Source organism: Manis javanica, chromosome 10, assembly GCF_040802235.1.
Source record: "Manis javanica isolate MJ-LG chromosome 10, MJ_LKY, whole genome shotgun sequence".
NCBI lineage: Eukaryota > Metazoa > Chordata > Mammalia > Pholidota > Manidae > Manis > Manis javanica.
This window is the reverse complement of record NC_133165.1, coordinates 109,734,777-109,750,579: the sequence shown is the minus strand read 5'-3', so window position 1 is coordinate 109,750,579 and position 15,803 is coordinate 109,734,777. Positions and strand designations below refer to the sequence as shown.

Sequence of the window (15,803 nt, the reverse complement as noted above, 5' to 3'; positions counted from 1 at the left end):
ACCCTATCCCCTAAGGGTTAACCCCCTACCCCTTCTACCAGTCCTTTCTCTCTTCCCCCGCCCAAACCTCATCTCCTTTAATCACATCTGATACTGAGCAGCGCAGCAGGAACAAAGAGGCCATTTAGAGAAACGAGGCCGAGAAAGTGACCCCCGCACTCTGGGGCGGCCGCCTGGATGCCAGCACAAAGGCGGCATTTCAGAGCTGAAATTTCAGCACCCAACTTGATTAAAGGATTCCACAGGCTTGGAAGAAGGTGGAAGGGGGTGCAAAGTCCACTGCGCCCTGAATTAACCCTTCTCCATAACATCAAACACCCTCCTGCTTGCGGGGATGCGCATCACTTTCCCGCTACCCAGGGTGTACCCACCCTCCAGGGGCCTGCCTTTTGCAGAGGTCAGGCAAGCCTGGCTCCTCCTCTTCCTGGAAGGAGAGCTGGTCGCAGAATGGAGGTCAAGGCTGGAATATTCTGGGAGCCAATTCTCCCTCTACTCTATTGGAGGCAGTACACACCCTCTCCCTGTCCCCCAGAGGGACAGAGTAACGTGTAACTGGCCTTACTGCAGACTGGGCAAGCAGAGAGAAGAGAACAGGACCCACCAGAACCTAGGGCAGACGAAGGGGAGCTCCAGTCCTGATTTAATGTCTCGCCTTGAACTCAGGAGCCCTGCTTCCCTGCCCACTGTCCTCCCAGCACCCATCCAGTCAAAACCTCAGAGGATCCCAGGCCCCACCTAGAAGAGAAAGGACATCTTCCAGAGGCTGGGAAGGAAGGGTATGGGTGTGGCAGACTGGAGGCAGGCCACAGCCGAGAGGGATGGGCAGTGGCCTAAGGAGTGGGGACCAAGAGGCGAAGGGCTGGGCAGGTGCTTGTTCCTTGCTCCAGCTGCTGACTTGCCCAGCAGGGCTCTGCTTGGGGAGGGCAGATCACTGCATCCCCAAGCTTCCTGCTGGGGCACTGACTCCTGAAAGGGGATCCGAGCCCATGATAAGAAGCTAGAGGCAGGTCCTCAGTAAACAATGGGTGGCTTGATGAGACCTGCTCTGTGATACTCCTGAGAAGGGAGAAGCCCCTGCAGCCAGTCCCCACTGGAAAGGAAATTGGGGGTTTCCATGGCAACCAGCTCCCTGGGCACAAAGGCTCGTCTGTCTGCTGGGAAGGCAGCTGAGGTGTCTCCCTCAGCCCTCGCTCTGGGGAACAGGGTGATGGAGGGCGGGATGTGGGGGATCCACAGGGAGTAAGGTCCCCTGGTGCCTCTTAAAGAGCTGACAGTCACAGGACCACTGGGATGGGTGTACCCTTCAGGAAGCAGCAGGTGGGCATCATAGATGGCTGGAGGCAGAGAGGGTGGGAAGGCTTAACAGTTTATTATTTACACATATAAAGAATATGAGAAGAGACCCTGGGGGTGAGGCCCAGTCAGGAAGATGACTGCAGCTCAGTCAGTGATGATGAGCTCGTCTACCCCCCAGTCTTCATAGCTCCCATCTGGCAGGTAGCGGCGAATGATGATGGGGATCTTTCGGGCCCTGTGGCAGGGGAGAAGTCACAAGTACATGAAGGCTGGTGACTCCAGCTCTACTGCTAAAGCGACAGATTGTGCGTAGAATGCAAGAAAGAGAAGTCTTAGGAGCATCCTCTTGGGAATGCACTCCGTAGAAATAAATTATAATAAAAAGAAAGTTCCTACACCCCTGACCGTGGGACAGCATGTCTGGGAAGGCTCTGCCCTCTCATGGTTGAGGGGGGAGGGCAAGAGTGGAGGGATACTGGCAAGTCCAACTGCAGCAGGAACAGAGAAATTCTGACGGGCAGGGGAGGTTTGTGCTCATCCATGTCCTCCCACTTTGCCTGTCCCTTCCTCCCCCTCCCTCCTCCCTTGTGGGCTGACTCCTAAACTAAGGATCTGTGGCAACAAGAACCACACCTCCCCAGCCAGGGAAGCGGGGGGGAGGGCATGCAACAGGGAACCCATTGGATGCCCCCCCAGGGCTCTGGAGCAGTGAACCAGGGTCTAGGCAACTTACTTGAGCTCTTTCATGGCGATGAGCAAGGGATCTGTCTCCCCCTCCAACTCCACCATCACGGGGGCACACATCCTGTAGGTACAGGAACAGGTATTGGGGGAGACTACAACACAGGGAGAAGGGCCTAGCAGGAACCAGGGGACTCACTTCACAAACAGGACCAGACTGGCATCCCAGTCCTCACCTAGAAAGGTCACCTCACCTAGAAAGGTAGGCAGGCAGGGTAGGTGGGGAGCAATGGTGCAGGGACACTGCCACAATGAGGGTACGTGAGTGGAAGCCAGTAGACTGCATTCAAATTTTGCCCCCAAAGACAATGAATTTCTCTCTGAATCTCAGTATTCTCATTGGAAAATGGAGACAAAAAGCCCTGCCCCACCTACGAAATAATGACGCCAAAACACTACTGGCTAACAAGCAAAGACTCACTAAGTACCATATGCTGTTCTCAGCTCTTCACATACATTATCTCATTTGAGGCGAGTACTATTGTTAACTCCCATTTGACTGATAGGGAAACCAGCACAGACAGGTCAGTAACATGTCCAAAGTTACACAGCCAGTAAGCAGCAGAGCCATGATTTGAACTCTGCATGCTCCTACCTACTGTGCTGTAATACCTCCCATTAATAAACTTAAGATCTGTGAACTTAAGAAAAGTACTGCCAAAGGGACAAGCATATGCTTTCATCACTTGGCCATATGTCATTTACCATGCCAAGGACGTTCTCCAGGGCCACTCACAGCCTCCAAGCCAGGCCACCATGGCAGAGTATTCCAGCACAAAGGAACAGCACAGCAAAGGCTCACCTTTCTGATTATTCCAGTCCACACCCCCCACCCAACCCCGGTCCTACCCAGGGCCCAGCCACCTCATTTTCCTCCCCTAGCAACTAGCAACACCCCTCAGGGTTCCTGCTCTTCCAGCCTCCACACAGGGCCTGTAGTCAGGCACTCTCCTGCATACAGCCCTTCCACACACCCCACAGCTACCAGGCAGAACTCAGTCTGGCCCCTGCTCACCTTTCTAGCACCTTCTCACGCTACCTGCCTTTATTTATCCCACATTTCCACCATACCAAGTCCTACAGCTCCCAGGTCATACCATTATGTCCCTTCTGCATCCTCTTATAAACTCATTGTCTCTGTATAAGCCTGCAAGAGACTTCAAAGGTCTCTACTCTGGAAATCACTTGTTGAATCCTCAGTGCCCTGACTCCATTTACATATTCTAAATCTCACTGTATTGTGACTACTTGTTTTGAAGACCTCCACATTAGACCACAACCACATGGCGCAGCATGATGCTTTGGCCCACAGCAGAGGCTCTAAAAACAAACAGGGGGAATGCCAATTCTAGGCCCACCGCTTCTAGGAAGCCACTTTGAAGGATTCCAGCTCAAGTTTACACTAATGAATCCAAACCTTATTATCATCAGAATTACTGGAAAGCATGCAAAAAATATAGGTTCCCGGGTTCTGCCTCAGACCCTCTGAGAAGAATCTCCAGCGGAAGAGCCTGAGAATCTACATTTGTAGAGTTCCCCAGGTGATAATCAGCCAGTCTGACAGCCACCAGTTAATACAATATCACCTACCATCTTTATTAACTGTTTTGATTCACATTACTCACAAAAGCCTGGACAGTTGCCAAGGGCAGAGATCAAGAGTTTAACTTTCCCTAAATCCTCTCTCAATAAACGTACAGCTTTAAAAAATGCAGCAAAATGCTTTTCATGATATGCATATGCCTTATTTCTCTCAGGATATAATAATTCAAGAGCACTTATTTATCCAACCTAATATGTGCATGTAATGTGCAAAGCATGGCAGTGCATCCTTAGATATTTATCTCCCACCAAAGACTCCACGAAGAACTTGGCAATGATCCTTAGGAAGTAGCTATCAGCCTCCAGGTGGTGCCAATGAATTGGAGTGAGACTATCCAAAATCTATCCAAAAAATGTTTCTTCAGCACCTATTAAGTGCAAGGTGGTATGCCTTGTGCTGGGGATGAGATTCATCCCTGGCTGTCTGAGTGGTTACAGGAGGCGGGGATCTGCCAGATAGCATCCTAGCGCTTAATCAGAAAGAGCACTACAGACCCAACTATGCTGAGCCAAGCCTCTCTTCCAAAGAGGAGCAGGAGGCTGGGACTTGGAAGTGTTCTGAATGTTTGGTTCCAAATTTTTAAGTGTTCCACACTGCCTACCAAATGCATGCCAATCTTCTGAACTTGTCATTCAAGGCACTAGTGACATCTTTTTCAGTCTTGTACCCCAAGCTGTTGCCATGCCTCACCAATATCTACATTTGCTTGCCCTTCCTTGTGCTATTTCTGACCCCCGGGATACCCTCAATACCTCCCTTCCCACTTGAATTCCAATCCCTTCATGGAGTTTTTCCCAGTCACCCCTATAAATACTCCCTTCTCTTCTTTCTTGTACACTTTGTAAAGCACCACTTAACATTTGCCTTGGATTCTGGATATTTGTGAATAGGTCCCTGTCCCCCACGACCTGTAAACACCTGGAGGACAAGAGGATCATGGCTGTGACCATCTTTACATACCCAACAGGTACAAATACAATATCTTACTCAACAGAGAAAGATTTTTCACTTGCATACAGTCTGTATGCTTGAAAAATAACTTATGAATTAGTTTCTCTGCTGGATCGTTTTTAGTGTAGGTAGACAGCACTGCCCACTAAAATGCTGTGCAACTAAAGGACTGCCCTCTGTCTGCACTATCCATTTCTAGAGTCACTGGCCGCATGTGGCTTATTGAGCACTTGAAATATGGTTAAAGAGATGGAAAACCAAACATTTAATTTACTTAATTTAAATGGTCACATGTAGCTAGTAGCTACCATAGCTGATGGTGCAGACCTAGAGGATCCTGACTCCAGAGATAGTAAAATTATAATACTGAGTACAGCTCCGATTTCACTCAGACCAGAAAGGAGTGCAACCAGGCCAGTAAGAGGTCTACTGCTATGGAATAGAGTAAGTGAGGAACAATGTTGCCCCTCCTCCCCATAAAACCCTGTTCAAGGTGGACACGATGGTCATCTTTACCCCATAGGACTGGAGGAGATCAAGTATAATGCCATTTGAAAATGAGGTGTTTTCACTGTTCCTCCAGCATGCATGACTCCACAAACCTGGCCTCAGCTTTTCTTTCTGGCCTATTTTCCACTATTCCCTACTTGAAACACCCCTCCTCCGGATATCCACCACTTCCCACACCAGCTTGTAAGAAGTCTGGGGTCAGGGCTCATTTCCTCAGGCTCATTTCCCTGGGGAGGAGGTTCTGTTAGAGTAGCAATAACACATCTGTCCTTTTTCTATTCCCTCAATCACTCATCCCTAGGGGGGAATAATTTATCTGATAGGCTGGGGAGAAGCAGGCATCTGTGGCCCAGCCTCTTCGAGAGCCCCTGCTTTCCCAAAGCACCTGTCTGCAGAAAGGGTGCCTTGAGACCCATGGCCACAGCCTCAGCAGGGGTGCTTGCCCCTATAGCCTCTGGAAGCCACAAGGTCTGAGGCTGACAGGGTGGATATTCAGTTATTGGACGTTTTGATCTCCACCTGTCCACGCTATCTTTGGAATTTGGTTATTCTTCAACTGGCTCCAAACTTGGGACAGAAAGGAAAGGTTGCTAATATTCGAGTCCCCAGAATCCCACCACTGCTCTGTGCTCCCACATCTCTAGCATGGCCCCTCTATGAAGGGCCTTCCCCACTGGGGAGTTCAGTCTACCTTAAGTCAAGAACTACTTTAAGCCCAACAGATGCCGCCACAGCACCCCCTGGCTAACCAGCCCACCATGGTCTAGGGCTTTTTGAATTCACATTTTTTTTTTTTGTTTCACTAACCTGACAGGCAATCAAGTTCTGCACTTTTATTGTTTTTCTACTGTACTGTTTGCTATTTGGCTCCTCAGAGGCTCATGTCCTATTTCTCCTATGAGAACACGAACACCCTGAGGGCAAGGGCCTAACACGGTGCCTGACACATGGACAGAACCACCCCTGTTTAGCATGTAAGAGCAGAGAGGGTTTGTTTTCAGGTGCCAGGCTGGGCCCTATCAATAGCTCGGAGGTTCACTGTGGTCTGAGTGATGGGAAAGACTGTGAAGGAAAAACACTCACGCAATCTGGAGAGCTCTGGTGCCCAGCACACGGGCTCGCTCATATTTGGTCATGTATGGTGTGGTGATTCGCTTCTGGTTGGCCTGTGGTCGCTCTCCAGAGGGGAGGATCTCAACATTCTCCTGGCCCTCCTGGACACCAAGACAGAAAAGAGGGAAAGTCTCAGGTGCATTTTTGGGGGGACGGGAGAAGGAAGATGACCATGAGTATACTAGCACTACCTTACTGCATGCCAGCACCCCTGTGACCATCCTAACACCTCATGGGATCCCCATAATAACCTTAGGAGATGTGGATTACAGTGCCCATTTTAGAGGCTTGGAGAGTTGGTTAACTTGGCCAAAGCCTCCAATCTAGAAAAAGAGAAGAACCATGACTGGGATTCCACAGCCAGCTGCCTCATCCAAAAGGAAGCAGCAGTGGGCCTGGAGATGAGGCAGTCCCGGAACACTGGCCCTACACAAATTAGTCCTTGAGATCACGCTAAGCAAGATGCGAGAAACAAGCACCCCATCGTTCAGATAGGGTAACTGAGTCAATGGGTCAAGAGGCTAAAAAGTCAAAGTGAAGGCAGGAATATACACATTCACATATATTCATATATTTGACAATTACATATTAAACATCTGTCATATGCCAAACATCATAGTAAGCGCTGAGACAGGAAGCTAAGAGTGTCTGCTCTTTAAGAATTCACATTTTGGGAGGGGACAAGAGTAAAAAAAAGAGTAGGTGCTATGAAGGTATGCAAGTGCGTGACAAAGTTAACAGGAAGGTGTGAGGACACCTAATTCAAACACTGGGGCTTAGAAAGGCTGTCCAAAGCTGAGGCAGGAGCTACTCTAGAGGGATGGGTAGGAGCTGCCTAGCCAATGAGGGAGTGAAGTGCACTCTAGGCAGGTTGAGGTGCATGTGCAAAGGCACAGGGGTGGGAGAGAATGCGCTTGAGACAGAGGAGTAAAACAGATACTTCCCCTATAGAGCTTACATTACACTGAGAAGAGATAAACAACAAACAATATTAGTAAGTAAAACATCTAATATAAAAACAGAAAAGGAAAATAAATGAATAAATAAAAATAAAGATAAAAACAGAGAAAAAAGACAGGGAGTCCCAGGATAGTAGTACTGGAAGGGAGGGTGCTACAGTTAAATAGGATGGTCACAGAAGGCCTCACTGAAGTGACACCTGGACAAAGACCTGAAGGAGGTAAGGGGTAGGTCATCTGCATATTTAAGAGAAAAGTAGTCCTGGAAGAGGGATCAGCATGATCAAAGAGCTGGGCAAGAGTCTGCCTGGCATGACAGGGACAGCAGGAAGAGATAAGGCCACAGAGGAAGCAGGTGGCCAGATCATGAAGGACCTCGTACATCTTTTTGCAGTTCCTCTGTGTGAGATGGGAAGCCACCAGAGCAGGGTTCTGAGCAGAGAAGAGACACAATTTGCTTAGATTTAAGTCTCTCTACAAGTGTTCTACAGAGAATATTCTTTGAGGGGTGGGCGGCCGGTGGGGGGCGGGGATGAGACCACTTTGGAAGACCAGCAGTAATCAACCATGTGGGCAGGTAAGAAATGACTCTGGCAGCAGAATGGCCAACAGAGCGGACTGGAGCGAGAGGGGAGGCAGGAAAACCAGTAACCCAAGTTCTGCAGTATGGGGTCTGAACCAGGCTGAGGCCCTAAGGAAGTGGAACCAGAATCGAGGTGACCCACATGGAAGAGGCAGAACCAGGAGGCGGGGATGGTGGGGGACCAGAAGGATGGAGAGGCTTCTGACTTGGTGACTGGTGCCTGAGGGCCACACTGAGAGAGGAAATCAAAAAAAGAGGGCTTCAGCTTCCTAGCCTAAAAAAATGGAGGGCTCACTCTCTTTCCCGGAGACATGAAGCACTTCTTCCTCCATCAGTCACACAGGACAGAAAGCCCTATTTATTCATTAAGTTAGTAACTCATCCGCCTAGTTGCTTAAGCCAGCAAACTGGGAGTCATCTTTGTCATCTCCCACTGCCTCACCTCAGCCCTCTAACCAATCCACCAAAGTTTCTTTCATCTGATTCCTCATCACCTACAGTGCCAGCACCCAAGCCCAAGCTCCAGGGCTCTCCCCTGGATGGATGCGTGGGAGCTTCCTAACTGGTCTCTCTCCTTTGCTCTGGCTCCTCCCAGTATGCTCTCACTGAGGCCAGAATACTCTTTCTAAAGTATAAACTGGATCATGCCACTCCCTGGCTCATCACTGGTCAGTGGTTTCTGGTCACCTTCAGGCTACAAAATCCTATCTCATCTGGGCCCTTACCTGCCCCCCTTGCTCCTTACATAGCCCCAGCCCACAGAGCGCCTAGCAAATAGTAAACATTCAACAGACATTTGCTGAATGAATGAAGGCTCTATTTCACCCATCAGTGAACAGAATGCCCCAGAAGCCATGGGATGTGGACCAAATAGACAAAAGCCTTCAGGCCCACCCTGTAGGACTTTTTCACTATCCAGGACTGGAACACTGCTCCCTCTAACTGGGGATGCCTGGCAGGGCCCTGACCAAACAGGAGGTAGACGCATTCAGGCAATTATCACCAGCCGGCAGCTTGGGCTGCAGAAGGGAGCCCACAGCTAAATACTGACCTCCTCAGCATTCTCCAAGTCACCTAGTCCTTCATCCTCCTCCACATCATCAAAGTCGTCACCATCAAAACTGTACAAGACGAAGAGGTCAATTAGTTAGAGCATCACTTAACAGAATCAAAGAGGGCAGAGATCTGTCTCATCTGAAACAACATAGGAGGTGTTCAATAAATATCTCCTTAATGAGTGAATTAAACTTATTAACTTATTTCATTTTACTCCTTCAGCCTTATCCCATCAGCCACCAAATTTTGCTAGGACTCGTCACTGTTTCCCTTTCCACTGGCTTATTCCCATCAGCATGCAAACATGTAGTTATGTCCTCATCTTAAAAAAAACAAAACTTACTTCTCTTTTACCTCCTTATTTCTAAACTCCTCTTGGAGCAAAATTCATGAAAAAGTTGTCCCTCTTCACTGTCTCCAATTTGTCATAATCTCCTCCAACAACTTTCACTCCCACAGCTCCATCAAAACGACTCTTTTCAAGTTCATTAACGATTGCCACATTGTTAAATCCAATGGACAATACTTCTCCTCACTCAGCTTTATCTATCAGTTGGCACACTAGACCGCTCCCTCCCGCTCAGTACACTCTCCTCACTTGAATGCAAGGACACCTCACTCTGGGTGTTCCCCACCTCACAGGCTGCTCCTTCTCGGGCTTCCTATGCTGGCTTCTCCTCTCTTCCACCAAGCATTCAGTGCTGGAACGCTCTGACACCAGTCATCTCCTCTTTTCTACAGACACTCTCCTGGTGATCTCACCTGTTTCTAGTTTTGACTAATACATTTATGCTGATGACTCCACTATTTTTATCTTCAGAACAGACCTTTCCTCCAACACCACACATCAGGGAATCTTTTTGGCTCTAGCTTCAAAATAAACCAGAATTCAAAACCACTTCTCACCATCCCTACTACTACCACTCCCATACAAGCCATCACCTTCTCTCACCTAGATTACTGCAACCCTTCCAGACCTTTATCACCTCGGAGTCTCGCCAGGCCTTCCTCTGGGCTACTTCTACTAGGTAATTTCACACGACCCCGTATCATCTGTCTATGGGCCCGTCCCCTCTTCTAGAAAGGGAGCCACGTGGAGAGCAGGGACTAAATCTAATTCACCTCAATATTCCCATTACAAGACACAGAGCCCGACTCAGTGGAAGTTTACTGAAGACCTTTCTCACTGAATCTCTCCGGACTCTCGAGCCTGGTCTTCCTGTGTCAAGCCTCTGGCCCGGTCTGTGCTCTTGGTTCCCCGCCCTTCCCTTCTCCACCTCCGCGGGCACCGAATTCCCCTCGGACACTGCCTCTTGACGCCTGGCTCCTCAGCCTCCCTGAACCCAGGGTTCCGCTTCACGCGCCCCTTCCGAGGCCCCGTTAGGGCCGCTCCGTCCCCGCACTCACTTGTCTTCGTTGTCTGACATGATGCCCACGCCGCGGCGACCCTGCTCAGCTCCGCAGAGCCGCGAGGAGATGCCCGAGGCGACACACTACACCTCGCGCGGCGCCACACATCCTATGCGCCTGCGCTGTGACCCAGAGGAAAGCACTTCCGGGAGGCAGGCCCGTACTGTAGCTGTGCGCACGCGTCAAGAGGCTTGTGCTCGTTACCATGGTAGCCAGCGCTGCCTGCTGAGGTCTGGTCCCCGAGATCTCTTTAAAGTACAGTATTCTGCGGGGCCTCGGCGTGGAGCTGCTGCAGAGCCGTGGTTACAATCTCCGGAGCCCAGCTGCCGCTCTCTGTAGGGAGGGGAGCACGCAGCCGGGGTCTTACTTTAGGGTGAAGTTTCCATTTGGGCCAACGGGCACTGTCGTGACCACGGCTATCCTAGTGCCCCCTTCCTCCAGAGGGGGATTTCCTGCCGCAGGCGCCGGGTAAGGATGAGGTCTCCGTTCGCCTGCGTTTCTGTTCAGGGTAGGAAGATCGGCACTGTCACAACTGACGGGCGACGCCACGATTCCCCTGCGGCCCCACTCCGCTCCCAGACTTTGGATGGTGTTGGGGAGGTACGAGAGCAGAGATTGGACCTGGGACACAGAGAGGGTGTCATTCGTTCTACTCTCCTCAGGGTCCGTCCATGGCTTCCCAGGAGAGGGTGAAAGCAGTGGCCAAAGGAACGGGGTTCTGGCGCTGCCGAAAGCCAGCCGCTTACACCCCAGGGACTTGCGAGCTGCTCAAAGGTCGGTGCGTTCACAGGGCAGGAGAAGAGCGGTGGTAACAGTTATCTTCTGTAACTACGTTCTCCCTACAGGACCTGTGACTTAGCAATTGCTATTTTCATTTTACAGAAAAAAAAAGCGTGGGATTCAGAAAGGTTCGGGGGTCCTACACCTTGCAAGAGGTCAAAAGTCAAAGAACTAAGAATTTTAAAGTAGTGAACTCGTGTTCATCCCATAGATCACGCTTTCAGTTTCCCCAAGGAAACCTTCACCATCACCACAGTGGAACTGTTACGGGCCTTCACACTACCAAATACCTTTTCCTTCAATGGGCTTAGTGCAACCCGTGTCAGATATTTAGTTGTCTCCCATTGGATTGATATCTATCTACCCCTCTACATCGTGAACTCCATCAGGGCAGGAATTGTGCCTGTTTTGTCTCACAACTATAGCACCAGCCCTTGGCACATGCTTAATGAGATATTTGCTCATTTATTCATTCACTCAACAACAACAAAAAGTTTTAACTGACTTGATGTGCTTTGGACATTGTTCTAAGTCTGGGGGTACAGCAGTAAAAAAAAAGAAAAAAGAAAACAGCAAAACTTCTTGCTCTCATGGAGCTAATATTCTAGTAGGAGGGTAAAAGTACTAAGTAAGTAAAATGTATAGACTTTAAATGGGGATCAGTCCTATAGAAAAAAAAAATGAAGCAGGAAGGGCAGAGGAGTACTTAGGCGCAGAATGGGGTTGGGTTAGGACATGACACAACTTCACACTGGAGTGGGCTGAGAGGAAAGCATCTGCCTGCAGGCCAGGGGGCCTCACAGAAGTGCTTTATCTTGCAGTGATGATGAAGGAATCCAAACTGACTAACTTCCAACAGCGCCACATCATGGACACCATGAAAAGTAAGAGGCAGTGCTTGGAGCTCTCCCAGGCACAGGGATTCTGGAAGACGTTTTTAATGCTCCTCCCTGTTAAGGGGCTGGGAACCTCATTTAAAAAGACCAAAAAATTGCATAGTATTTCTGACCCTTGCTCCTGGGGAACTGTTTCTTCCCCCGACATTAGTCCTGGCACAACATATATGAGTACACAACCCTGCACTTGCCCTCCCTGACTTAAGACGTCTACTTGCACTGTCCCCCCTTCCTCGCTTCATTCCTGGCACCCTGGCCTCCTAGCTGTTGGTCAGACACTCCAGGCACATCGCCACCTCCAGGCCTTTTTGCACTAGCTCTTCCTTCTGCCTGGATGGTCTTCCCTCAAATATCTGCATAGCTGGCCTCAGCACTTTTCAGTCTTCTCTCCAATGTTACTCTCTTCATAAGCCTCCCCTGGCTACCCTATTTAAACTCTGAATCCTGCTCTGTCATACTGTGCTCCATCCCTACACTGTCGCTATCTAACATAGTCTCTATTTTACTTATTTTGTCATCATCCACACCCTCCAACCCCAAATGTAAGTGCCAGGAAGGCAGAACTTTGTCCTATTTACCACTTTACCCCCAGTGTCCTGGGCCTGGCACAGAGTAGATGCTCAATACATATTTGCTGGGTGGGTGATAGAAGGCTGGAAAAGTAGAAGAGGTAGACAGGGGCTGGATCGAAATGGTGGGGCTCCTCCGAGCTGAGCTTTAGGGCAATTGAGAGGAGGGGACAGGCATCCAGATAACACAGTTGGCTGGCCTGTGGTCAGAGCCACAGATCTGGGCCGAAGCAGTTAAGATGGAGAGTAGCAGGGATTGGTGTGCCCTCCCTGCCTGTGGACCAAGCAGGTTTTAGGAATCCATCTATAGAAAATAAAAACACCTAAAAAGGCTTGATGCACAAAGATGTTTATTGCAGCATTGTTTGTAGTAAAAAAAATTCTTTTTTAAGTTAAACAGCCCAAATTTCTGAAATGAGACTAGTTGAATAATGTATTCATTCTAAGAACTAGTATGCAGCTATAAAAAAATAAGTTATATATAAATGGAGTGATCTGGAAAGATGCCCATGATAAATTGTTAAGTGAAGAGTCTATTACTGAATATAATACAGTGTGACCGTGTTTGAAGAACAAATCTTACATATGCACATATATTTTTAACATGTTTGTATAGCATCAAAAATTATGGAACTAGACCACCAAATTATCACCATTGCTTGGAAGCGGGGTGGGGATTGGAGGGGAGAAGGGAAGACTTTCTGTACTGATTGACTTGTAACAGGCAGGTATAACTTTTATAAATAATAAAAAAAAAAAAAAAGGCCAGGTGGGTGTCCCCACCTCAAACCTTCCTTCCCCAGGAGGAGACACTCTGCCCTTACAGTGCAGCCCAACATCCAGCCAGAGGGTCTTGCCTTCCAGGCAGATGGCCCCGGCCATCAGCTTGCCTCCCATCCTGGCAGTCCGGTCCCACCTCCGGCCTGCCAGCATATGCCAAGCCAACGGAGCCTACAGCCGGGAGCCATTCAAGCCGCAAGCCACCAGTAAGTGACAGGGCTTTAACTAAGGTGTCTCTTCTACCTCCCTCCATGAGTGGGCAGGCAGGTGGGGACAAGCAGCCCGCAGAACAAGTGAGCAGGCATCTAGTCAAACTCTGATGCCGCTTACTTATGCACTTGGGCCTTGGCACACATTAGCTTGGAGGTGTTCAGGATACAGGGGAAACCAGTTAGATCCTTTTAAAAATTTTTTCGCACTCTAACAATTAACTGGATTCTGCCAATTCCTGATGAAAGTTTGCTGTCAGGTCTCATGGCCACTGCTCCCTTAAGCTAACATGGTCCCTTGAATCCAGAGCTCTCTGCACTCCAGACTACTTCATAGAGCCGTTTGTCTCCCTTCCTATGTGGCCTGTGACATAACTCTTGGCCCAGACCTTCCTATAGCTCCACACAGGCTCTGCACACAGGCTGCCACTGTAGCAACCACTGAGTTTCCTTAGCCTTGCTAAGCAGTGTGTGCGTTTTGACAAAGCTCTCTTCCTGGTTCTTTCAACCCCTCCCCTTCCTGCCTATCTTGACATGACAAGCTCTGGAGCACCCAGAGTAGAAGGTGCTGAGTCTCAGAAGGCCTGTCTAGCTTATCTAGGCACCCTGGAGCAAGCGTGACCAATTGGGAACTCAGACTGTGAATGGGGGTGCCCTTCACACCTTAATCAGGCTATTTCTGGGCCCTACAGGAGACATGGAGAAAGAAAAACGAAGACTCCAAAACATCTTTGCCACTGGGAAGGACCCAGATGAACGGAAAAGAAAGCCGCCTCCTGTGTGTCAGGAAGACCCAGCCCCTGAACCGGACCGGTTTGAAGAACGTAAACCACTGATCAGCCAACCATGCTGGGGAGGGGAGTGTGTGTGGAGGGGGCCCAGAATTACTGTGTGTGGGGGGGTGATCCCTGAGTGAGAAACACTCTCTGACCACAGAACTGCTTCTGGTCCCTGAGAAAGGCAGCCCACCAGCCCCGCTGCCCCTCCCAGGAGCCTGATAGCACCCACTGCCCTGCACACTGACGGCCCTCCTCCCCTGTCCAGTGATAAAGGAAATCCAGGAGAGGAAAGAGTTCCTGACTGACATGGAGGCCCTAGGACAGGGCAGACAGTACCGAGGAATCATCCTTGCTGAAATCTCCCAGGTAGGGGAAGCACAGGGAAGACGGAAGGGATGGGTCCTCTGGGAGTGTGAGTAGAAAGGGTCAGCTGTGGCTGAAGTTTCAGGAGTCCAGCTCTGGCCTCACATCGGTGGTGGCCCAAGTTCATACCCTGATACCCAGCTTTATCTGACGTCCTTTGCAGAAACTACGGGAAATGGAAGACATTGACCACAAGAGGAGTGAGGAGCTTAGGAAGGCTCTTGCCACTGCTTAATCTCTCTCCAGAGACAAGGACAGGGTAGCCCCACCTGGCCACTGAAGCCCACCCCTTTGCCAAACAGGGTCATCCCCAGGTCAGCCCACCCATCCTGGCCTTCAGCCACATCATATGATCACACGGCACTGCCCTAGCCTAGGGCACCCTGGGCATATTACAGCACCCTAGAAAATGGACTGCATCTCCTCAAGACTGCCCAGGGACCCAGGTCAGCTGAGCCTCTGAGACTCACAGTCACCGATCGTCACTTACACACACACACACACACACACACACACACACACACACACACACACACACACACAACTTTATAATCTTCCTGGGGAAAGAGCCCCATGCACAGGGAAAGCAAGGTGCAAGTCCTGGGCAAGTGTCTGAGGGCATCAAGCGGGAACCCCCACACCCGCCTCCACCCCATGTGCACTGCACATTTATTTTTCTGAACTTCAGAATGAATATGATTCCTTTCTCCCTCCCTGTCTTAAGGCTTATTACTTCTTTGACTTCTTACAACCTTGGGCAAATATTTAACCACTATGATTAATTGGCCAGTAAGACACATTTAATGTAATCATTACATACACTGCTTTGTTTTTAGAGGGATAAGGCTTATTTGTTCAAAGAGTTAGAATTTTTCAAGCACAGATGGTTTCTAGCTGTTTGCATATTCAAGTGGATATAGGAACCAACGCTTCTGAGTACCCCTTGGCCAGGCCCTGAATTTCACTCTCTGTTAATGCTCTCAGTAAAGCTCTGTGATGGTTCCTTACCCCTGCATAAACTAAGGCCCACTAAGACACCATCACCAAGGTCATTCAACTAGTAAGAAGACTACTCAGGATTAAAAGTTAGCTTTCAGTCTCTCCACTAAACCCACAACCCACAGAAACACAAAGGGTAGGAGGCATCCAGACGGAAAGAGTCCTGGCTTTGCAGTTCCAGCCCCAGCCTGTGCTCCTGGGCTTGG

At 49.5% G+C, this 15,803-nt stretch overlaps 2 protein-coding genes across 2 annotated transcripts; one reads left to right on the top strand and one right to left on the bottom strand.

Annotated features, from left to right (window-relative positions):
- Positions 1-1,353: 1,353 nt before the first annotated feature.
- POLR2F (RNA polymerase II, I and III subunit F) lies at positions 1,354-10,367 on the bottom strand. Its single transcript, XM_017653081.3, has 5 exons — positions 10,220-10,367; positions 8,808-8,877; positions 6,185-6,315; positions 2,030-2,101; positions 1,354-1,531 (listed from the first exon to the last, which is right to left on the bottom strand). Exons 1-5 carry the CDS (start codon positions 10,237-10,239, stop codon positions 1,441-1,443), a joined length of 384 nt encoding a protein of 127 aa, XP_017508570.1. The 5' UTR covers positions 10,240-10,367; the 3' UTR covers positions 1,354-1,440.
- A 49-nt stretch (positions 10,368-10,416) lies between these two features.
- Positions 10,417-14,898, top strand: C10H22orf23 (chromosome 10 C22orf23 homolog). Its single transcript, XM_017653078.3, has 7 exons — positions 10,417-10,690; positions 10,885-10,996; positions 11,824-11,886; positions 13,271-13,453; positions 14,149-14,280; positions 14,501-14,601; positions 14,762-14,898. The coding sequence occupies exons 2-7, from the start codon at positions 10,894-10,896 to the stop codon at positions 14,831-14,833; spliced, it is 654 nt and encodes a 217-aa protein (XP_017508567.3). The 5' UTR covers positions 10,417-10,690; positions 10,885-10,893; the 3' UTR covers positions 14,834-14,898.
- The last annotated feature ends 905 nt before the right edge of the window (positions 14,899-15,803 follow it).